Raw genomic sequence first — 22,978 nt, 5'->3', positions numbered from 1 at the left:
TTCCCTTCCAAGTCTCTCAATGCCAGGCTCTCTCCTCAGCCCTCAATTCATTCCTGCGACTCCGTGCTGATTGTCCGGCGTCTTTTTGAAAACTCAGACACAGGAGTCAGTTGCAGCATTCCCAGTTCCCCACAGCATGTCCCGAGGGACCCCAGCCCTTCATGCTGCTCTTTTCTGGAGCTGGCAAAGGGAGTACTAAATTTACCAGGGGCTCTGAAATACCTGCCCAGAGACAACGAGATCATCCAGCCCACCCCTTTGCTACAGGAAGAGAGGGGAGACTGGGGTGAATACCCAGTTTTGGTGGTGGAGAGCTGCAAAGCCGTCTTTGGTGCTCCTCTCGAACACAAGACCTAGGAGGCATCAGGAGGAATGACAGGGCACCACACGCAAACCAAAGGCAGCAGCTGCTCACATGTCACATCTCATTGCTGCAGGATGGTGCATCGGCCAAAAGCATCATCAGTGGGTTTATAAAGCAATGGGATGAATGCAGAGAGGACAGATCCCCCCAGGAAGACTGAACGCGCAGCTGCATCCCTCCACCAGCCTCTCCTCCACGGCTGGTGCTCAGACCTGGCTGCCAGGGGATGCAGAGGGGGAGCATCTCCAAAAGCCTCCCATTCCCCATCTGGTGCCCCAGCCACAGGACACTGCTCCTGGATTGTCCTCAGGACACACAGCACCAGCTGCCCTCCCATCTTTTAAGTCTCTGCCAGGTGAGCTCCCCACCAGCTGCTTTTGCAAGGCTTTGCAGGGCTGCGTCACTCCCCTCCTGCCCACCCTGCATCACCAAGCACCTTCCCCCATGCCCCACACTCTACCAGCTCTTGGAGGACTCTCAGTTTCAAGCCTGATGTTCATCTTTAGCAGATGTTGTTCAGATGACCCTTGGACAAAGACACACTTCATCATCCCCCAATCCTGGCACATTTGCCTGCATCCTTCCAGCTATAGCACTGAAACATTTGCCAACTGCTTCTGCCATGTCTGCTCCAGTATCAATCATCTTACCACCTCCATCTACTAAGAAGCTTATCCCGTTGCTGGGAGCTCGGGGTTTTCTCCTACTACACTAAATAAAAGCCTTTCCTTCTGTCCTTCACCATGATTTTTCCCTGATGTCTTTAGCTTCTGTTACCCATTTTCTACACGTCATAATTTCTAATTTATATTGATTGCTATCTACTCCCACTCTCCCATTTGTTATAAACTGCTCTTTTATTTCTAATTGCTGCCTTCACTTCACTGCTGAACCAGAACAGGCTCTTGGCCAGCACTGCCCTCTTTCTTGATTGTGGAATTGTGGCTTTTTGTGGCTTCTGAAATTCTTCTGAAAGAGCTCACCATTTTCATTCACATTTTTCTATCTAAATGTTTCCTCTGAGCTGATTTCACTCATAATTTTCCCCCTGCTTTGGGAAATTAGCCCTTTCAAAGCATGAAGGATATAAATTACTGTTCAGGAATGTCTTTTCTTTGCCCAGGGTGAATGTAATCTGGTCATGATCATCGGTCCCTAGGCAACCTCCAAGTTGCAGTCCAGCAGTGAATTCATCTCTATCCATCATAACCGAGGGGAAACGAAAGTTGCCTGTGCTGGATGCAATGCCTCTCATGTAAAAGAGGGATCACTTCTAATTTTTAGAAACTCTGCAGATTGTTTATTGCTGGCTGTGCAAGAGCATCAGCATGTGTCTCATAAAGCGACGTCCTCTCAAAGCCTGTGTGACACCACAGACACCCCGGCTGACTCCCTGGTCCCCAGCAGACACCACTGCTCCCCACTCTTGTGCCTTCACAGTGAGCACAGGAACACTCTGAAGCATCCTGAGTCTTTTTGCACTGATGGGCATCAATCATTTCTCATCTTGCCACATTGATTTGAATCATTTTAGTGCTTCTGTGATTATTTCCAGTAACAAAAAAGGATCAGAGGAAAGACCCTCTCCTCCAGCCTGTTTCTTCAAAGCACATGCCTGATTTTAGTGCTGAGTTTGCCAAGGGGAAAGCGGTGGGCAGGGCACAGATAACAGGCTGAAAGGTACTTGTCCCCACAGTGTGCCATTGCAAGGCCACCCCCAAAAGCAGCGGAGCAACCAAAAGGAGCAGATAGCCTCTCCTCATTCACCTGCTCTCTGCCATCAGCATCAGTTTTTCAGGTCCACAGCAAGTGTGGGAGGCAGGTGAGGATGCCGCAGTGATGGCATATTCCCATGGAGCAGCCAGCCTGGCTCGCACCCCTGGCAACTCCCAGTAGCAAGAGGGTGACAAAACATGGTGCCATGTCCCCATCCAGCCATGCCAGGCATGCCCCCAGCTCTGCTCACCCTGCAGATGAGGTGCAAGGACACGAGGACATAGGAAAGCCCATGGGCATTACCCCTCTCCAGGCAAGTTCAGCCAACCCCATCAGTGTCCCCACGCAGCCTGGAAAACCTCACACTGGGGCTCCTGGCGCCAGCTCCCCACCACCCTTTGCCAAAGGAGGGAGGACTTGCACCGCTCCTTACCTCAGCCATGGATTTCTGCTGAAATGTCTTCTCCTGGAAGGGCTCTGTCCGCAGGCGGTCTGCAAGGGAGAGCAGTGATCAGCCCTGGCAGGTCTGGCCAGACCTCCCGCCCCAGCTTCCCCTTTCCCTGCCCAGGGAACAAGGGGGCTGCAGGGGAACAGCTCCAGCACACTCATATCAGAGCCAGTGGGAGAGCCCAGCAGGTGTCTTGAGCTAGGGACACATCACCTGGTCAGCAGAAGGCAAGGACCACAGAGAGGTGGGAGAATAAGGCTGAGCCTGCTGGCGCACACAGCAGCTAGGTAGCAGAGCCCAGAGCCCATCCACACTTGTCCCAGACCCTCCTGCACAGAAGAGCAGGGGATAGTGGCAGGACATGCTCAGCGCCATTCCTAGATCTTACAGCTTAAAAAAGCTACCAGGGTCTGAACACTGCGGGACAGGGGACTGCTTGTCTCCAGCTGCTTTTCTAGAGGGGTGAGCCAGCTTGTGTCCTCCTCTTGCAGGACAGGGCCAAACCCCTGTTATGGCCCATTCTGCTCTGCACTTCATTCAAAATACTAATTTTCCCCCATCGTTGCTAAGATGTCGTCTGGAGAAGCACCTGCCCAGCTTTGCTTAACAGCACTGGTGCTAAGCTTCCTCCCAGCTTCCTGTCCCACCCAGGCAAGGGACAAGAGAGGCTGCCTGCCCACCAGCATCAGTCCCCGGACCCAAACTGGGTTGTCCTGACGGCTCCAAGCCCTGCAGAGTCAACACGCAGCGGGGGAGAGGGGAGCACGCCCGGCTGACACAGGTCTAGTGCAGCTGCAGGGCAGACCCAGGCTCCTGTGGTGGGGTACCTGCTGTGGGACGGGGTCTAGGCAACATCACCTTCCTGGCCATAATACATAAGTTCGGGCTGACGTCATCAGAGCTCACATCCCAGGGGGACAATGTTCCTGCAGAAGGGCAAGTATTACCCTGGCAGCAGGACAGAGCATGGCACTAGCAAGGGGCAATCAAAAAAACAGTGCCCAGACAACCTCCATGGGTGGAAGACATGCCTCCCCCTCCAAAGTGGCTCCCCCAGGCAGGTCCTGACCGACGTCCTACCCGAGGGGGCTTCTGCCCACCCATCCCCCAGGATGGCAAGGTGGGCTGGGCGCTGGAGAGGGGCCCACACACATGGCTGCACTTCCCACGGCAGGGAAAGCCAGTAGCCCCTGGTTGCTCTCCAAGTGCTTGGTGAGCTACCGTACTCGGGAAGGGTGCCTGACACCGCTCCAGGGCCAGCCCTCACTGGCATCCCGGCTGGCTCCTGAGGAGCAGCCAGGGGCCCTCGGCAAAGCAGAGAGCCCATTGGCGGCTCCCCAACTCCTCCAGCTACCAGTCAAGGGCCGTTCCTCCCTCAGCTCTCCCCAGGGGATGCTCCCCAGCCTTCTGGCTACTGCCTTGCTGCCGGCATGGCTGAACATGAAACACAAGCCTGGCTGGGTAGTAGCCAGAGGGAGCAGAGCACACCAGCCCTGCACTAAGGAGGAAGCTCGCTCCCTGCTTGCTCCTTTCTTGGCCCCAGGCACCCCTTCTCACCTCTGCTGAGAGCAGCCCCACTCTCCCTGTAGTCTTCGATCTCAGCATCCTTTTGGAGCAGCAGAGAAGTCAGTTCTTGCACCTGGTACTGCAGCACCAGGCTCATCCGAATTAGGGGCTGCACAAGGTGATGGGACACCTAGGATGGAGGAGAAACGCTCCAGGAAAGGTCCAGGGAGGTGCACAGCTGTCCATAGAGCGGTCAAAGCAGGGCAGCCAGCAAGGCCCTAGCAAAAGCTGCATCCCAGGTCACATAGGGTTCCCCAAGACACCCCATGTCCCACCCAAATCCAGTGGGAAGCAGTCAAAAATGTAAGCTGGGAGAAGGGAAGCTAGGTGCTGTGGGACACATCCCTCCATCCCAGCTCCATCCTTTCACAGCTAGGGACAGGACACAGGGGTAGGCAGTGCTCCACCAGCCATTTGGGTGCAGCAGGAGGCAGAGAGTTCCCCATGTGCCACCCCGGCCCTCCCCACAGCTCTGTGCACCCCACGGTGTATTCCTGCACAGGCAACAGGAACAGGGAACCAAGATGTCAAACCGTGGCTTGAGGAACAGGAGAGACTTTCCCAGGGAGGTGAGATCAAAAGCAGAAGGGATGCCAATGCGCAGGACTCATGCAGGCTGCAAGTCCCCATCGCAGCCCACTGGTGCCTGCCCTTAGGTTATGGCTGTACAAGCCCCATGCAGAGCCCTGGGCACGTCCCTTGCCCTGGAGCCTGGCTGGGCCACCCTGGCCCACCAGGCACATGAAGCAGCCTCCTTCCCATCACCTCCCACAGCCCCTGGGAGGGTGTTTGGGATCCTCCTGCCCCAGCATGCCCCTTGTATTTGTGGCCAGGCTGAGCCCCAAGGTGAGAGGGCAGCAAACCCAGCATCGCTCGTGAAGCCTTCTCGCTCCTGCGATGAGCCCACAGTGGGCTCCATGCTCTGCTCACCCCCAAGCACGAGCCACAGAGGTGACGGCCATCACCCACCCAAGCCCTCAGAGGGCACCGGCCCCTGCGGAGCAGGGACAGGGCAAGCAGCGATTTGCCAGGCGGGCTCTGTGCCTGCTTGGAGCCCCTGGCCGGCTGCTGAGTCGAGCTTAGCAGGGCAGAGCCGGCTGCCATTCCCGCATCCACACCAGCCACTCGCAGCGCAGCTGCTTCCCACTTGCCCTGCAGACACCCAGTGCGTTTCCAAGCAGGAGAGGAGCGGGTACCAGCCGAGAGCTCCGGCCGTGCATCTCCTCAGCTCAGCCGCCATGCTTCTTGCCCAGGGAAGGACAGCAAGCCCCTAAGACGAGCCGAGCCGGGACCCCGAGTTTATGTGCTCCCCAGTTCCACCTTGAGAGCGAGGACAGACACCCCCACGGCAGCGGGGGGGGCGCAGCACTCCTCCCGGTGATGCCCAGGCTCGCGGCGGGGGGAGAGGGGACGTGCCTCGTGGCAGGACCCGGCGGGAGGGGGGTGGCGGGGCTGCAGGGCGCTGCCTGCCGCGGCAGCGGAGCCGCGGGGCTCGCCCGGGGCCGGGGCTGCCGCCGTAGGCTCCCGCCGAGGCGGTTACGGCGGGTGCCGGGCGCCCTCTGGTGCGCGCAGGGCCGCAGGGCCCGGCGGGCGGCGGCGGGGGCGAGGGGCGGCCCGGGGAGCCCTGGGCCCGCAGCGCCCCTCCCGCCTGCCGCGGCTCCGGCCGAGGTGCTGCCCCGGGTGCTCAGCCTGCGACACCGGGCTCCGGGGGCTGCTTCCCGAGGCTCAAAATGTTAGGCAACCCCAGGGTAAGAGCAGCCTCTTAAAAGCCAGGGAGACCCTGCTTTGATACCCTCTGTTGCAACAGATGGGCTGCGGGTGCTTTTGGGGTACCTGCCGCTCTGTGTCCCGCTTCATGGTGCGCGCCTGTGGAGAACAGCACCACTCTGCTATGCGGGGCACTGGTGGGGCATCATCCCAAAGTGGGCATCTCCCTGCTGCCCTGGCAGCAGCACGCGCTGGGCCATCCCTGCCTCACTGGGAGGCACCGAACAAGGTGCCAAATCCTCAATGGGAAGAAACAGGGACACTGAACCTCAGGAGGGACAGCAGGCAGAGCCAGGCATCCTACAGCCACCAGTACAGCCCAACACCACCCAAAAGCCTCCCAGCATTAGGAGACAATACTTAATTTTGGCTGACCCCCATCCTAGATTCTCTGCAGCTTTGCTCACCATCTCCACAGGAGCAGGACAGCAGTGGAAGTCCCAGTAGAAGGGCAGTCCCGAGAGCTCGCTCTTCATGTGCAGGCTGAGGCCACTGGCAGTGCGGTGGCAGGAGAAGGAGGTGGCAGTGTCTGGCTTTCCTGCCAGCAAGGGGCACATCAGGTTGCACAGGCGGTGCAGGAAGGCAGGCACAGGGACCATCAGCCGCTTGTTCAGCTCCTGGCGAAAGACAAGGTTAGGGGTACAGCAACACTCCAGGGAGCTTGGCACTGGGAAAAAACGCAGCAGAAACTCCAGCATAGAAGGAGCCAAACTACTTTTGCGTGTCCCAGTGCTGAAAAAGCCGTCCCTGGGCCTTGGCTCCCAGCCTCACAACAGGGCATTCCCCACTGGATCTCCCAGGCCAGCTGAGCTGGGAAGGCTCCCCTGCCCTACCAGCCCAAGAGGGTCTGAGTGGTGGGCAGGGTGCAAAGGTCTCCACTAGCACATCTGCCCCACATGCCACCATGAGTGTCATAGGCTGGCTGAGAGCTGTCACAGCTCAGCTAAAATGCAGAGCTGGGTGATGGCTGCACCACATGCCCACCCATCCTGCTACCAGCCACCCAGCACAGCCACTCTGTGACAGAGGGAGACGGCACACAGGGGTGGCACGTGGGCGCCTGGGCACACAGGCTAGGGTGAGGGGATGAGGCATGTCCCCATGTGTTTTGGAGGACATGTTGGCAGGACAACCCATGGGAGCCTGTGCCTGGCTAAGAACATGAACAGGAGTCTCTCCATCACTGGGAAGGCAGCCTTGTTTCAAGCTCCTCAGTACAGTGGTCCTGGAGAAAACAGCTGCCCATCCAGCCCGCAAGTGAAACGAGTGTGCCAGCCTCAGCACGCAGCCCCTGGCTGCCCTGGGCATGCTAAATAGCCTGGCCCGCTCTCCCAGGAGGAGGGTGCTTAGCCATCTGGGGTAACAGTGCTTGGGCAAAGCTGCCCAGGGACTTCCCGGGCCAGGTGTTTGCACTCAAACCTTGTCGGATCAAACAGCCATTGTGTCACCAAGCAGTTTATACTGGGATGTCAGCTGCTGTGAGGAGAAAAGGAGGTCCCTGGACTTTCCAGACACTCACCTTGGACCTTTGTCCCACAGCCTCAGCGTCTGCACTCTCGTACCAGACGCTGCTGAGGTCGGAGATCAGCAGGATGTAGCCAGTATCCCTGAAGGACGCTTTGGCAAGAAAAGTGGACTCACCAAAGCAGACAGAAGCCCAGGGCTGTGTCAGGAGGCTTCTCTCCAGCTCCTCTGAACCTTCCATCTGCAAGAAAGCAATCAGGTCTCTGCCTCACCGCCCACCCAGGAAGACCCTGGTCCCTAGTGTGGTCTCACAGAGAGACTTGGTCCCTGCCAGCCCTTTCATGACGCCAGCCCCACCTTGTAGCACTGAGGTGAGGATGCTCAGCCAGCCCTGGTCACACACATCCCTGCACATGCACGCAGCTCTGCTGGGGTGTGCATTTGGGGCAGCTCTGTGCAGGGCAGTTCCTACCCCAGCTCACAATCAGCACCCCGAATGCACCAGCACATGCACGGCAACGTAACTGCTGCCTTCCCGGCGTCAGACGGTGCTGGCTGCCATAACAGCAAGACCTCCACGTCCAAATTAACATTTAAGCTGCCCCACTTTTTCGCGGCCGTCCCCGCCAGCCGCTGCGCCTGCCGCTTCCTGCCCTTCCCGGCGCCAGGCTCCCCGCCTCCTGCAAACACCCGGAGACCCACCGTCCCCGGGGTGCCCGAAGGACCGGGGCTCTGCGGAGCCGCGTAGTTACCCGAGGGCAAAAGGAGCAGGTGGGCCGGAGGCTGCGGGGCGAGGGGCTTTGCGGAGCGATCGGTGCGGGGCCGCACTACTAGCGCGCCGCACTACGACTCCCGGCATGCTGTGCTCTTCCGCGGCTGCGGGGCCGGGCACGCCGGGATGTGCAGCGCCGCACGGCGCCCGACATCCGCGGGGGGACAGCTGCAGCCGTCGCTACTGCAGCGCCCGGGGAGCTCCTGCTCCCTTGCCTGCTAGTGAGGATCCCCTGGCGTATCCCTCTCGAGCATCCCCGGGTGTCACAGGAGGTGCCACGTCCAAGACACTGTGCAAAGCGATAGGGACTGAATGCCTGAAGGCTTTGCGTTGTGTTTGCTCCCGTTATGAAACGTTCTGGTGCAAGTGCCTCGGGCTGCAGACACAGCACAGCCTGGAGAGGCAGCAGCAGCAGCCCGGGGCACCCTGCTTATTCCTGCGTACTGCCCCAGCAGCCGCAGGGTGCCCGTGCAGGCACGGCCCAGGGCATGCTGTGGGACCTGGCTGCTGCACCCCAGCGAGCCCCACGGAGCGGGGGCTGCAGGTGCCTGTGTGTCTCATGCCCGGGGACAGGGCTCAAGGCACCACAGAACACGGCTGTGGGCACCGTGCCCCTCCAGCCTCCTCCACGGTGAGGACAGCCGCGTCCTTGCCCTGGGTACTGACCATCCCACCCCCCACTCGCTGATTGTGATCCCCCGCCTGCACCCCATGCACTGAGGACATCCACCCTGCACCCACAAACTACCCTCCGCCCCTGCACTGCCTCTGAGCCCCCCATTTGGACACTATTCACACCCCGACTGACCCCTTCTCCTAGTGTGCAGGCTGCAGCCACTTTTGGGTCAGAGCTGGGAGAGAGAGAGAGTGTGTATCTGTGTCCATGTGTGTGTCTGTGCGTCACCCCAGCAAGTGTGCATCCCAAGGGGGTGGCAGGGGCAGCAGCAGCAGGCAGGGGCTTTGAGCTGCAGGACCAAGTGGGTTGCATGGCCAGGTTAGGGTGCAGGAGGGTTTGGGGTGCAGGACACAGCTGGGCTTTGAGCACAGCTGGAGCACAGGGCCAGGTTAGGGTGCAGGGCCCAGGTGGGGTGCTGGCTGGGCTGTGCATTATATGCTGTGCCCAGTGGGTGCAGCTGTGGGGATCACAGGCAGCTGGGGAAAGGGGGCTCACCCCTGGGGACCTGCCCGCACGGTGGCATCATGTCTACCCCATGCTGCAGCCACCTCTGAGTGTTCCTGGGTGTTGTGGAGCTCCTTGCAGCCAGGTGGAATGGGCAACCACAACGTGGAGCTGTGGTCCAGCCTGAGCACGTCACTCCATTGGACCAGCTCCATTGTCTTCCCAGCCCAAGTCCATCCTTCCTCCAAGCTTGCACCCAGGGCTAGCTTGCATCACCCAAGGGCTGCAAAGCCCCAGACTTTCCTACCCCCCTCCTGGGCTTCTGCAGGCCAGTTCAGACTGGTGGAGGCACCACAGGGCCCTGGCCATGGACTCTGATCTGCTGTCAACACTGGAGCAGTGAGCAAGGCTGGTGCAGGCTCTGCTGCAGCTGATGTAACCAGCCCACAGTGGGAAACAACCCAGGCACTGAGCTTAATTACAGGGGTCAAAGGTGATGTTTTCTTCCCACTGCTGGTTGGTTTAGCAACAACAGCAATACCTAAGGGACATCTAAGTGGGGAGCTAGGACTCATCCACTACAGGTGAAAAGGGGTTCACTGCTTTGAAGAACTGAGCTGAGCTGCGCCCCCAGCTTGGGGCATCCTGATGCGCCACAGCCAGGGCATTAGTATACACCTGGTGCCATGGACATCAAGGGGCCATGGACACAGCTGGGACATGGCAGGGAGGAGGTGGACAGGCAGCCCTCCATGAGCACAGTGCCAGGGGGTGAGCAGAGCCTGGGGCAACAGCCCACTGGGGCTGGCCAAAGCACCAGTCCCTTCCCCAGCCACAGCACCGGTCCCTTCCCCAGCCACGTCCACAGGGTGATGGCGGGTTTTAGGGGTATGGACATCCCCAGCTGCTGTAGCACCAGGTGGCTACAGCCTCTACAGCCACAGTCCTCAGGGCATCAAGGGAGGGTAGGCTAGCAGCTCCTAGGCAAATCCCAGCTGGAAAGGAAAGCCCTAGAAAAGGCAGAGTTGGTTGAAAGTTTTTATAGCTTGCTCCCAAGCAGGGAAATGGGATTTGTGCTGGGAGCGTGGAAGCACAGGTCCCTCCAGTCCACGTGGGCTTCAGAAACAAGGAACAAAGTGGCTTGCAAGCTGCCTTGGGGGCACAGCCCCATTGCCCCATGAGGTGTCACCATGCCATGGGGTCAAGCCATGGTGTGCCATGCAGGCATCTCCATCTCACTCAGCCTCCTGGCCAGCTGCGGCTCCCCTGAGCCAGGTTTGGGGAGCAGGTGTGTCCCTTCTCCTGGGGCAGCAGTGCCCACCTCTGTGGCACGGCTGCCCTCCTCTTCTTCCTCCTTCTCCTCCTCTTCCTCACTCCCTAGGCAGAGGAAGCAGCAGGGAAAGGCTTTGCAGGAAGATGGCAGCAGCCTCTTCAGCCCAGCAGGGAGCCCATATGCCTGGCTGGCTTCTCCTCTCTCTCCATTGGAGTGGCAACTGCCTGTCCTGGCTTTCCACAGCACCAGCTCTGAGAGCAGCCCTCGCTCCTCCAGGGTTCCTGCAAGCAGGGCAATGGGCAGCGAGACGCAAGCCCCTTCCTCCAGCTGCACCCTCCCAGCCCACACCAACCCCGGGACTCTCAGCAGAACTGCCTGGAGGCAGAGCTGGCAGTTTGGGGACAGTCCCATAGCCAGATGCAGCCCTCAGAGCAGGAGCTCATGTAGGCAGAGCACCTAGAGCACCCCCTCACCTGAGACAGTGTTCTCCAGGAAAAATGACAAGAAGCCAGTTAAGAAGACAGGCACCATGAGCAGGGAGAGGAAGAGGAGGTCCAGGGGCACCCAGCCTGCAGAGACAGTGCCAGAATCACTCAGGACATCCCAGCTCAGTGGCAGGGAAGAGGCCAGAGCTGCCATGACAGATCCAGGGGTTGGAGAGGGAACTGCCCACTGCTGTGAGCTAACCCAGCCTCCCAGGACATCAGAGATGCGTGGTCACCATGCCACTGAGCCCGAGCCTTTGCCTTGCCTGGGGAATGTCCCCACTACCTGTGGCCAGGTGAGCCGGAGCTGCACTGAACCACCGCGGCACCAGCAGCGCCATGAACATGGTGAAACCGACGATGAAGATGTTCCTTCCTGAGTCAATGTCCACATACTGGAAGTAGGAGATGCCCATACCCACAGCCACGGCGTAGGTGACACAAAGCACCCCTCCTGTGAGGGGCAGGAGTCAGGCAGAGCCAGGCAGGCTGTGGGCACCACAGTGTGGGTGAAGGACCCGGTACCCACCATGAACAGCCAGTGGGATGCGGGTGAGAAGCCCTGCCAGCCTCGGGGACATGCCCAGCACCACGCACACCAGTGCGCTTACTTGCACTGAGAGGCGAGATCCAGCCTGGCAGAAAGAAGGACAGGAAAGCAAGAGTGGGGAGCATCACCCTCTACTCTGTCCCCCCCATTCTGCCATACAGACCTGCCTTTCCCAGTGCTGGCTCAGTGACAGCCTGGGTACTGCAGGTCCCCCACACCTCCTGTTCCATTGCCTCCTCATCCCCTGCCAACCTTCCTCCCCCACCCTGGGCATACCTGTGTGAGGCCAGTGGCACAGGCGTTGGCGATGCTGGCAGCCGTGCCTCCCGGGGTGCCCAGCAGCCCTGCCAAGAGGCTGCCCAGCCCTTCTGTGCAGAGCCCCCGGTTGCAGGCATAGGGGGGCAGCTGGGGAGCTCGCAGCAGCCTCCCGCACAGCACGTAGCAGCCCACTGAGTTCACGCTGCAGCTGATGGCCATGGCGATGCCCACTGCCAATGCCCGAGGGGTGAGCAGTGGCCACCCCCACTCACCTGCAGCAGAGAGAGAAGGGACAGATGATAGAGGCCCTGGCAGAAGGTGGATGGTTGACCCAGCCCTGCCGTCCCCCACCTGCATAGGGGATGCGGACCCAAGGGGCATGAAAGGTGCTGTTAGCCCAGGACAGCTGTGCCATGTCCAGGTCCAGTGATTCCCAGGGGATGTGGAGGTGGCTGAGGATGGCACAGAGGGTGCCGACACCAGCAAATGGAAGCAGTACCTGCAAGGCAGCAAGGGAACCCTCAGCAGGGGACCCTCCTCCCCACATGCCCTGGCCAGCGCCCCGTCTGCTGTGCCCCAGACCGGACGGGTCCTTGTCCCGTCACCTCTTTCAAAAGGCTGTGCCACATCCCCCTTTACCCCTGCAGTGAGCATCCCAGGCTCTGGTGCTCCAACACTCTCAAGCACAGGTCCCCTCGCAATCCCTCAGCAGTGCCCATGGAGCCCTGGGAGCTGCACCAGGACTTCTCACCCCTGTCTTTGCTCCCAGCACCCAGCTCTGTTCCATGGCCACCAGGTCCCACCTAACCCCACACCAAAGAGCCAGACTCAAAGAAAAGCCTGGGCTCAGCAGAGGGAGAGGGGCAGACAACCCATGGTACCGAGAACATGCGAAGGGTGGGGACAGACAGCCCCATGCAGACCCCCCAAGCCTGGGGCCAGGCACAGAAGGGCAGGCGACAGGATCCCACGTGCTGGGAGAAGGTAACAGCAAGGACCATGAACCTGGGAAAGGGAGCACAGGTCACCATACAACATCACGGCAATAGGGCCCTAAATGCATACTGTGCCCCATTCCTATCCCCATGACACAGGGAAGCCCCAGGGGCTGCACACCGGTGTGGCCCCTGGGGTCACGTACAGCAGTGCTACCCCCCAGTTAGTGGAGCAGAAAAAAGCAGCCTCCTTGTATGCAGACAGCCCAATGATGGAGAGGCTGGGGGCCAGGACCATGGGCCCACAGTGCTGGGCTGCCCACCCGCACACACCGGACACTCCCAGCACCAGCTGAACCAGCCCAGAGACCAGCACGGCTCCAGAGACCTGCAGGAGGAAAGAATGGGACCCATGGAGATCAACCCAACACCTTCCCTTGGCCACACTCCCACCACCCCAGTAGCATCACTTGTTCCCTGTGCTGCACTCACGCCCAAGCTCAGGGGAACACATGCACTCACATTCACCACAATCCTCATTGCCTTTGCAATGGAGACGTGTCCCCACATTCACGGCAATCCCCAGGAGGGCTGGAAAAGGGACTAGGTGTGCAGGGATGCAGGTGGCAACAAGGATTCTGGTGGAGCAGGAGGACAGGGACCCCCAGCTCAGGAGCACTCACCTCTTGCAGCGAGGCAGCTCGGCCCCCTGCAACAGTGCAGTGTGGTGTAGGGCACATGCTGACCATGGCTGTGCCTGGAAGGGAATTTTGGAAGGATATGATGCACACGGATGGATGCTGGGCTCCTGGAGCTGAGTCCAAGAGCATGCAGCACAGAGGCTGCTAGCTGGAGAAGGGCCAGTGTGCCAGCATCCCTGTCCCCTTACGTACTGACCCTAGGGAGGTGACCAGATGTGTTGCAGGCGAGCTCAGGGGCAAGTAGGGTGCTGTGCACTATCACCAGAGGGGCCAGCAGGTGGGATCCCTTACTACCCCCCCATCCCTACTCCATGCACCTCAGCACTGCTGTTCCCCTAGCACTAGCATGGCCCAGGTCCTGTGGGATGCAGTCTCCAGGGCTGCACTCACCATTCCTGTCCACAGTGGCACCAAGGGACAGGTGGGAACTCAGCACTATGGCAGGGATCAGGTACTCGAACGATGGGATTTGAACCAGTGGCAGCCTGGGGAAGGGACAGCAAAGGCACATTAGGGAGGAAAGGGGACAGGGATGCTCCCAAAGCCCTGGCTGCAGGAGGAGCAAGGCGTGGGAAAGGAAGGAGATGAGAACCCCAAAGTGGCCAGATGTCACCCCATGTCCCAAATGTACCCTAGCACATCCCAAGCAGAACCACATGGGATGTGCACAGAGGTCAGGGGCTTTGCCAAAGCACACACCCAGGCCCTGCGTGGGGCGTGGGCAGCACAGGCACCAGCTGGTCTGGAGGAGCTGCATGTGATGCTGTAATAAGGCAGCGAGGAGCTAGAGGGAAAGTACAGCAGTTTTGCTAGAGGAATGCATGAGACAGGAGAAGCAGTAATGGCAGGGAGGGGACAGCTGTGCAGAGATGCAGGGCAAGGGGTTGCCCTCCTGCCCCTTCCCACCTCCAGCAAAGCCTGTCTTCCCACAGCCTAAGAGGGGGCAGAGGCATGCCCTGCCGCAGCATCACCCTCCTCCTGGCAACAGCTGCACCCCTTTCGTCCCCCTTGCTCACCGGCTCCCCAGGGTGGTCTGCAGCACCGTGGAGATGCCACAGGCAAAGAGGCTGCGTGCCAGCAGTTCACCGGTGGCCTGGGTGTGGGATGGCTCCTCAGGCAGGGTGGGCAGCAGGAGGAGGTGGAAGATGCAGAGCAAGGAGGCCTGCACGGCTAGGTGCTGTGCGGGGAAGAGACAGGGTGTTTGCAACTCCCTGTGGCGCTCAGAGCTGTAACCCTCCCATGCCTGGCCTCCCTGAGTGGATGCGTGCTCACTGATACCCCCCTGGGCAGAGCCCACCACTGCACAGTCCCCTCCCAGCACACCATGGCCAGAGTCCTTTGCCTGACAGGATGCGGCCCCCACCCTGCCACCTGCAAGGATCTCGGCCCTCTCCCCACCACCCCATCTCTGTGGCTGCTTACCATGGTCCCCCCTTACCTGAAGGGCTAAGCAACAGCTCAGCATCCAGAAGCACATCTTCTGCAGGGAGCAGGATGCAAGCACAGGGCTCCTGGCACCAGGTGCACCACAGTGGCCCCCATTCATGCTGCTGCCTCCCCACACTTCTCCCAGTTTGTGGCACAGAGTGGGTGGGGCAGGCTCCTACACCCCTCAGGGGTCCTCACAGCCCTCACATGGCTGAACTTCCACCTTCTACAGGAGCTGCCCCAGGGTTAGCCATTAACTTGAGTTGGTGAGTAACCTGCCCTTGTGGCCAGGAATGCAAGTGTCACCCTGGGCTGCCACCACAAGGGCCTGGTGACAGCCACCCATGGCCAGGAGACTGGACACTGTTACACTACCAGCTGCCCAGGTTCCACCCACGCCTTTTGTGGTACACAGGGTATTGGGTGTTGGAGCTTGGAGCACCCTCACCAGCAGCATCCTCCAGCTCCAGTGTGCCCTCCTGCCTATGCTTGTTCCTTCCCAGCACAGCATTCCACTGCCCTCCTGGTCCAGCCCTTCCTCACCATCAGGCCCCAAGAAGCCCATTAAAAGCTGCACAGGCTCCCCCCAGGTCCTGCCATTCCCCTCTGTGGGTCTTGTGCCCACACTAGGAGGGTCTCTGATGGGGATCTACCATGTCCCCCATGCTCCTAGGAGGAAAGCACTGAATCCTGCCACTAGACAAAGATGCAAGACTCCAAGGGATCACAGGCAGGGGATGCTTGTTTTTGTCACAGGGCAGAGGTGGCTGTGCCAGCAACCACAACAGTGACCCTGCCAAACCCTTGCCACTCGGGGCTCACTCATTAACTGGAAAGACTTTGGAGAGCAAAGAGCGGTGGAGACCATGCATTCCCCACATTCTCAAGGATGGGGAATCTCCTCACTCCCACTGCCCTTGCCTTCCCCAGGCACCAGACCTGATATCCCTCCTGTCACCAGAAAGCCTGGCCCCTCTTGAGCCCTGCAGGACAGGTCTTACAGTGCTCTTGAGCTCACTTGCAGCACCTAGGATCCGCTTTGCACACCAGCTCAGAGAGCAAGCACAAGCTGCACTGATGGGGCTCCACGCTGGAGTATGCGTGCTGCCAGCATGGAGCAACTCAGCAGGACCAGGCAGGTGCACAGCAAGAATTACTTTTATTGGAAGAGATTTGCATCTACAAAAGAGTGAAAAACAGGTGTAAAATCCACAGTAAAAAGAAGGGGCACAATGAGCCGGGCTGGTCAGCAAGACAAGGTACTTTCTCCCCCACCCAAGGAGCAGTCAGGCACGGTTTGCTCACAGCCGCTGACAGCTGGGGTTTGGGATGGGATCACGCAGCACCGCAGTTTAAAAACACCCAACACAAGCAGGATAAGGAAGCTCAGCCTTAACCACACTTTACCACCTCCAAGCCCAATGGGGTACCACCTTTCCCGGGGGCACAGCGACGTTAGGGTCCCCTTCTGCTGTGACCCTTGCGCCTCCCAAGAAGTGGCCTGGCCTCCAAGGGGAATTGCTGCTATGGCCAGCCAGCTCAGGCTGCTCGCTCCCTGGCTCCTTCAGCCTCCTCTTCCCCAAGCCAGGCACCCCACCCCGCACTGGGGTCACCGCCCCAGCCCCTCCACACACAGCCCCAGCATCCTACATCCCACACACCACCTACCTCTGCCCAGCACCACCAAGGGCCATCCCACTTGCTGTAGGAAGAGGTACAACAACCCTCCTGACCTAGCACCCCAGCCCAAGGGCACCCCATTTCTACCCTCCAGCTAGTAGGTTCCCACCCCAGCACCCCAACAGCAAGTCAACTCTGCCCCAACCTGTCCCAGCAGCCCCCAAAGTGAAGGACACCCCTGCCCTGGGTGGAGGAGACAAAAATGCTGGTTTGGAACTAACGCAGGGGCCTCCAGCCCCGTGCATCCCCAGGGACCAGGGTCCCAGAAGTGCAAGAAGTGAGTTGTGTCACACTAGGAGGAAAGGGGCAAGGGGCTGCTGCCCCATGCTTCTAGCTGGGAAAAATGAAGCTCTTGATTCTACTGAGATCCATGGCAGTATGCAAGGAGCACTGCCTCAGCCCCAGGGGGTCCAGCCAGTCCTTTCGGTTGGGGGCTGCATCCCACGTGGGGCCCACACCAGCAGAGCAGGCATGGCAGTGGAGCACCGGAGAAGCTGGAAGCACAGCAAGTCCGAAGGGGCCAGGCTGGCCTGGGGCTGCAGCAGGGGCGGTACGGTTAGATCTCTCACAGGCAGTGGGTACTCTCTGGAAGTGGCCTTGCAGGGGGCTCCTGTGTTGGGGTGGGAGGTGCTTGTCAGGCACCTTCGGGTAGGATAGAGCCGTCATCACACTGCTCCACAGGTAAAGCGCAGTTGCCGTCACACCCCCACAACGAGGCTCCTCGGTTGTCTTATTCTCTCCCAGGCAATGGGTGCTGCTGGCTAGGGCGATGTCAGGCAGCTCAGGCTGGGGCTGCTCTGGAGCTGGGGCTGGCTGGGCATCCAGCTGGCAGCTGCCCTCCTCGGGGAACAGCGCAGGTCGGGGGCCTGCAGGGCTGACGCTCCTCACGCACACAGACCGGTGCACCACAGTGACAGAGGCGAAGATGGCAGCAAAGCCGGTCAGGTACACCACACCCAGGAGGCAGGCCAGCTGCAGAGAAATCAGCTGTTAACCCAGACTCCCCAGCAGCACCCCACAGCCAGCTGTGACCCAGAATGGCCACACACTGACCCAGCAGCCATGACGACAAGTGGCACCAGCAGCGCCGGGGCTGGATGCCGGGGAGCAGACAGCCACAGTGCTAACAGCAGATGGCACACAGCCTCTTGAAAGCGGGGCCTAAATACCACAAACCAAAGTGCCCCAGCTTAAAACTGAACGGTTCCTGTTTAAATCCCCAGCCGGCACACAGTTCCCTCCATGCCACCACTGCGACCTTGCACCATGACTTGTGGGTACTGCAGTCCAGCACAGGGCACAGACCAACCCAGCACCAGGCTGCAGTGCCTCAGGCAGCATGGCTGCAAATCAGCATCTTCTGGCTTCTGACAGCTTCCCTTTACAACAGGGAATAAACCAAGCTGCTGCTCCCAGTGGAAAAGAGGGTCCTGCTCCAAATCCGTGGCCTGCTGGGTCCCAAGTTCTTGCAAGGAACTGCTATCCCATACCCTTACCTTCACCACTTGCTGGTAGAACTGTCCCAGCACATGCTGCCACATGGACTGCTCCATGAGGACACACAGATCCGTGTAGGTGAACCAGCCACGCCACATGCCCTGCCTTTCTGCCACACTGCAGGAAAAAAAAAAAAAAAAAAGAAAAAAAAAAAGAGGGAATGGTGGATGTGGCATGGACCTTCTCCATCAAAGAAGCTTGAGCCGAGGCAGGCCTGGAGAAGACCCTGCTCAAGGTCTGTAGAAGGGAGCTGCAGAGCCTAGCAAAAGCTCATGGGTACCCTAACCTTTTATTTTGCTGCAGCAGAGTTAGCTCTGAGCAGGGGCAGTGCCAAGGCTGCACGGTGGATGAAATGCTCACCCCTTCCCCACACACCTACCGTCCTTCCAGCCAGCTCAGCACTTCAAACAGCTCCCGGGGATCTGTGTAGAGACTCCAATCCTGTGGGGACAGAAGTGAAAGGTCAGTGCAATCAGGACAGGCCACCCAGCACCCAGACACATCCTTCCCTATTCCTTCATGGGGGGAAAAAACAGAAATCCAGACTCCCCTCAAGGCCTCCTTTCCCCCACCCTGTGAAATAGTTTGCCGCGGTGACAGTGCCACTTACAATGGCGCTTAGGAAGTTCATCTCCAGTGTGTTCATGGTCTGGACATCCACCTTCCCTGCTGCTCCCCACTCGTCGTTGAACACCTCCTCCTCCTCACCCTCATCATACAGGTACTTACTAGCCACCATCTAAAAGCAGCACAAAAGACAGGATCTCAGTCCCCCCTGCACTTCTCCAGGCCTCCCTCCAACCCAGTTACCCCATAGACCACACCACTCACCATGGAGATCAGAAAGAGGTCTGAAGATGAGATCTGCTGGAGGTATTCTGGGTTCCGGTGCCGGAGTCTCTCAATGTAAACCAGCGCCAGCATCATGGAACAGGGTGAGATGCAAGCTTCCCTGTGAGACAAGGCAAGAACCAACCCAAAGGTTATCTGCATGCTACAAACATCCCAGCCACCGCGGCACAACTCGGCTGCTCCGTCCCCAGGTAGGCAGTGGGGAGGTTTAGTAAATAGACAGCTAGATATATCCCAGCCTTGCCAGCTCTATGCCAGCTGTCCTGAGCTGCAGCCAGAGAAAGTGCAGGGGATGCAGGGTGGAGAGCAGAAAACCCTGGCTCCTGTTCCCAGGCGCAGCCAGCTCCAAACTGAGCAGCCCTGCCTGCAGCCAGACACACTGCAAAGGCTCAGCTGCCAAGACCAGACCCAGGGTTCAGACACGGCTACCCAGTGAGCTGCAGAACCATCCAGTACAGACTCCCAATAACAAGAGCACTCCTGCATCCCAGACAGCAGGACCAACTCGAAGTGGGCCTTGCTGTTTCAGGAAGCCACTGTGCCTGCTGTCCTTGCCACCTGCCCCCAGCTCCTCTTTGACGCTAATCAGGCCTAAGCACAAAGCAAGTGCTGGCCAGGGAACAGAAGTGAGTCATAGATGAGACCAGAGCACCCAGTTCTGACACGGGACATGAAGGAGCAGGTTTTGCTTCTTACCGAGATACACGGGACACGTATTTCTTCTGGAGTCTGCGGATAGGGCTGGGAGCCACTTTCTGCAGCAACTCCACGGCAATATCTAGGACAGGAAAGCAGCAAAAAGGGTTTAGCCTCTCATGACACAGTCCACCCCCACCCTTCCCCTTCTTTCCACAAGACCACTGAGTCTTGGTGTTTGCTCAGCCCCTCAAGTTTAAATTAAACTGTAAAGGTGGGACAGGCCTTATCAGAAGTCAGGGATGAGGAAGGAACAAACAAATAGGCAGGACAGCCAGACCAAAGCAGGAATAGGATGCAAATGTCCAAGGCTCAGTGGCAGTACCAGATCCAGATTAGCAGGTTTGCGTCATGGGGAATTACGTGGTCAGCTGCAGGAAGGCTAACACCCTCCCCTCACCCCGCAGGACCTCAGGCAGCCCTTTCAGAGCCTTTCTAGGACCTGATGTCAACACTACGTCTTCCCAGTTCTTTGCTCCCCTCCAACCAGCATCCTCCTCCTCTAGGGCTCATCAGCACGGATTCAGTCTCTCCCACAACACAGTCCTGCTGCTCCCGAGATGATGATGATGGACAATGTATTAACGTGAGCGGGAGTCCACAGGCACTAACAGAGTATGGAAAAAGCAATACAGTATAACTGCAGCTCATCTCAGCCCATTTCCCCCATGCTCACAGATGTGCCTCAGCATTCAAGCACTGAAAAGGCCAGAGACTGACGGATGCTGGCAGATGGCTTCAGCAGCTCCCGTCTCGCTTCTCAATGCAATAGGACCAGCTGGGAGCATCCCAAACAGCACTACAATCTGGTGCTTGGCAAGTGTTTTTGACAGGCAACTGGCTCCACTTTGCTGCCGAGCCCTTGGCTGACAGAAAGCAGATCTCATCCCTGCAGTCTTGTGTTTCCGGTGCCCAGGGAAAGAATCACCACACAACCTCTTCTCTCCACATGCCTTCTTTCCACAACTCTCCAGCAACTAAGGGAACAACTGCAGTCCCAAATGAATCATTTGCCCAACAACAGCCACCAAGGTCAGAAACATGCTCCTTTAACGACCTCCCCAGGTTGTTCTAGCCACATCACTGCTAGGATCCACAGACAGGCAGACACAGCTCTAGCCACCCGCTGGCACTTCCCAGCCTCCCACACTGCTCATGCTCTCTTTCCCCGCTGTTGGGCCACCTTTGTGCCACCACAGAGGCAGAAGCAATTTGAGTGATGGGAAGTACACAAGGGCCCCTAGCCTCTGTCCCGATGTGAAACCTAATTCTTCAGCCCACAAATCCAGCCCATGACAGCATGCCCTGCCCTAGAGGGCCCAAAGCAGCTGATCATCATCCCCATCCCACAGCCACAGCATGCTGAGGGTGGTTATGGTTCTTCCTTTCCAGAAGGAACAAATTTACTTTTCAACCTCTTTCCTCAGCCAGCCCCATACTGCTTCCTGCAACAACCCCCAATGCCAAAGACCTCTTCCAGCTCCTCCTGCTACTCTAGACTCTTCCCACAATTCCCCACCATCTCCTTTGAAGAGCAGTGGCATAAACTCACCATGTAGCAATGGCACAGCTGTACCAAGACAGATGCCATAGTCTGAGGTCCTGTTTTTTTGACAGCAGCTGATAACAGCCGGCTAAAGAAGGCTGTAAGAGTCCATAATCCTGCAGACATATTGTCTGTGTGTCACTCCTGCCCCCAGCTGCTGGAGCAGAGACATTTCCTGGGTGCAAGGAAGTCTTTATAGTTAATAGCCCTCAACAGAGTCCTCTTCCGTGAATGTGCCCTTTGAACTTTCAACACTGGTAGTGTCCTGCGGAACAGCCCCATCCCGCATCCAGGCACAATGCCAACCCTAAAGATGAGCCACATGCTTCCCTCACACTGCCTGTGTCAGAACTCGTGACTACTAGCAGTGCCCTGGCAGCTGGCTGCCCTGCCCAGTCTTGCTCCATCATCACATGCCCAGCATCCCCCTTCTCGCAAAGGTAAAGTCACACACAGCCTCTTGACAACTTCAGACCATTTCCCCAGCACACAGCTAATGGAAATGCTAACATGACCGCACTGTGAAGGCCCTCCAGTAAACCACTGCTTGCCTTCAATCACTCCTTTCCACCCTCACCTGCACCAGCTTCTCAGCCTAAACATGGCTGCATCCTTCTGCTCCCCCAAACACCCCTGATGTGATCCAGACAGACACACAGCAGGAACTCGTTCCCTTGGTGCTCAGTTAGAAGTTAAAGGAACTCCCCAGTACTTTGCAGAGCACAAGAAATTGCTCAGGACACCTCTCGTATGAGACAGGGACACAGCCTTCACTCTCAAGGAATTTGCAAGCCATCTAAAGGACTCTGCACACCAATGAGGTGTCAAAAATGCAGCAGTGAGTCAGACAGGGTAACAAAACATAGACCAGGAGCTATGAGGCTCTGGCATCCTGCCTGCTGTGCGGCGCAAGGAAGGCTGGGCAGGAGTGGGATTTGGCACTGGCAATGGAGCAGGCAACTTGTTGGTCTCAGGCCTTGGGCTACTTCCAACCCCCTTGACTCAGCATTCCCATCTGGGCACGTTCAGCAACCCACCTGCCACGGGGCTAGAGAGATTATCCAGGCTGCAGTCTTTCTCCCAGCCATAATAGAGCCGCTTCCGCACTCTCTCGCTCAGCTGCTGGTGCCTGGGCAAGAACTGCAGGCAGACAGTGGGAACGTGAGAAACGCCCTAAGCGCTCCCCATACCGCACTCCCCACCCCAGCGCGGCTTCGGGGTAACACCGGGCCCGGCAGAGGCCCCAGGAACTCCGCCAGGGGCGAGCGGTCACACGGGGCTCTTCCGGGCCAGGGGTCGAGAAGGAAACGGCCCAGGGGCCTGCGGAGGTGCAGAGCTGGGGACAGGCTGGGCCGGGGACACCAGGCACTACCAGGGGGACTCACCGTGAACTCCTGGAATCCGCTGAGGGAGAAGGTGCCCTCCTCGTCCAGCAGCAGCCCGTCCAGCTCCATCCCGCCCGCCCCCGGGGCGGGGCTGCCGGGTTCCCCTTGGGGCAGCCGGATCCTCTCCGGGGCTACCAGGCCCTCTCCGGCGCCCGACGGGTACCGGAGCCTCTCGGAGGACGCAATGCCGGTCCCCTCCGGGGCCAAGGCCGGGCCCGGTGACCAGAGCGGAGGCCGCGAAGCCGCTGCCAGGCCAAGCGCTGCCGCCCGCCTTCCTCTTCCGGTGCAGGGGGCGTGGCCCGCCGCGCGCCTGCGCCGCGCGCCCCCCCTCGCGCTCCCCGGGGCGCACGCGCGGCCGGTCCCTCCCGCCGCCGGGCGGGGTGCGCATGCGCGCGGCGCCAGCGGCCGCCGGTCCCCTCAGGCGGTGCCGTCCGCCCGGGCCGGTGCAGCGCTCGCCGCACCCCCGCCGGCGGTG

General features: G+C 59.1%; 3 protein-coding genes across 10 annotated transcripts in view; all 3 read right to left on the bottom strand.

The window, feature by feature from the left end:
- Positions 1 to 8,182, bottom strand: part of NHEJ1 (non-homologous end joining factor 1) — a 44,510-nt gene extending 36,328 nt beyond the window's left edge. The window contains exons 1-5 of one of the 4 annotated variants that reach the window (XM_027810730.2): positions 8,078 to 8,182; positions 7,381 to 7,566; positions 6,269 to 6,478; positions 4,086 to 4,224; positions 2,514 to 2,572 (exon numbers count right to left, since the gene is read on the bottom strand). In XM_027810730.2, the coding sequence (XP_027666531.1) occupies positions 2,514 to 2,572; positions 4,086 to 4,224; positions 6,269 to 6,478; positions 7,381 to 7,566 (594 nt within the window). In that variant the 5' untranslated portion in view covers positions 8,078 to 8,182. Of the gene's footprint in view, positions 1 to 2,513; positions 2,573 to 4,085; positions 4,225 to 6,268; positions 6,479 to 7,380; positions 7,567 to 7,682; positions 7,981 to 8,027 lie in introns of those variants that run through there. The other 3 variants (XM_055719123.1, XM_055719121.1, XM_055719122.1) reach the window with 3 other exon arrangements.
- Positions 8,183 to 10,242: 2,060 nt separating this feature from the next.
- On the bottom strand, positions 10,243 to 15,839 carry SLC23A3 (solute carrier family 23 member 3). Of its 4 annotated transcripts, XM_005442832.4 has the most exons (12): positions 14,858 to 15,839; positions 14,436 to 14,596; positions 13,810 to 13,904; positions 13,402 to 13,475; positions 12,925 to 13,106; positions 12,665 to 12,788; positions 12,135 to 12,282; positions 11,802 to 12,055; positions 11,505 to 11,610; positions 11,262 to 11,429; positions 10,964 to 11,059; positions 10,243 to 10,771 (listed from the first exon to the last, which is right to left on the bottom strand). In XM_005442832.4, exons 1-12 carry the CDS (start codon positions 14,963 to 14,965, stop codon positions 10,419 to 10,421), a joined length of 1,869 nt encoding a protein of 622 aa, XP_005442889.1. In that variant the 5' UTR covers positions 14,966 to 15,839; the 3' UTR covers positions 10,243 to 10,418. The 4 variants fall into 4 exon arrangements, with proteins under 4 accessions (XP_005442889.1, XP_027666597.1, XP_055573774.1 ...); XM_027810796.2 differs by lacking the exon at positions 11,262 to 11,429; XM_055717799.1 differs by lacking the exon at positions 14,436 to 14,596 and having other exon boundaries at positions 14,858 to 14,939.
- A 148-nt stretch (positions 15,840 to 15,987) lies between these two features.
- CNPPD1 (cyclin Pas1/PHO80 domain containing 1) lies at positions 15,988 to 22,891 on the bottom strand. 2 transcript variants are annotated; one of them, XM_005442833.4, is made up of 8 exons: positions 22,504 to 22,780; positions 22,156 to 22,258; positions 19,573 to 19,654; positions 18,856 to 18,976; positions 18,635 to 18,763; positions 18,404 to 18,465; positions 18,024 to 18,141; positions 15,988 to 17,499 (listed from the first exon to the last, which is right to left on the bottom strand). In XM_005442833.4, the coding sequence occupies exons 1-8, from the start codon at positions 22,570 to 22,572 to the stop codon at positions 16,858 to 16,860; spliced, it is 1,326 nt and encodes a 441-aa protein (XP_005442890.1). In that variant the 5' UTR covers positions 22,573 to 22,780; the 3' UTR covers positions 15,988 to 16,857. The 2 variants fall into 2 exon arrangements, with proteins under 2 accessions (XP_005442890.1, XP_055573777.1); XM_055717802.1 differs by lacking the exon at positions 22,156 to 22,258 and having other exon boundaries at positions 22,504 to 22,891.
- Between the last annotated feature and the right edge of the window lie 87 nt (positions 22,892 to 22,978).

The sequence above is a fragment of the Falco cherrug genome, chromosome 8, assembly GCF_023634085.1.
Source record: "Falco cherrug isolate bFalChe1 chromosome 8, bFalChe1.pri, whole genome shotgun sequence".
Taxonomy (NCBI): domain Eukaryota; kingdom Metazoa; phylum Chordata; class Aves; order Falconiformes; family Falconidae; genus Falco; species Falco cherrug.
The sequence above is the reverse complement of the archived record's forward strand: the minus strand, read 5'-3'. Positions and strand labels throughout refer to the sequence as shown.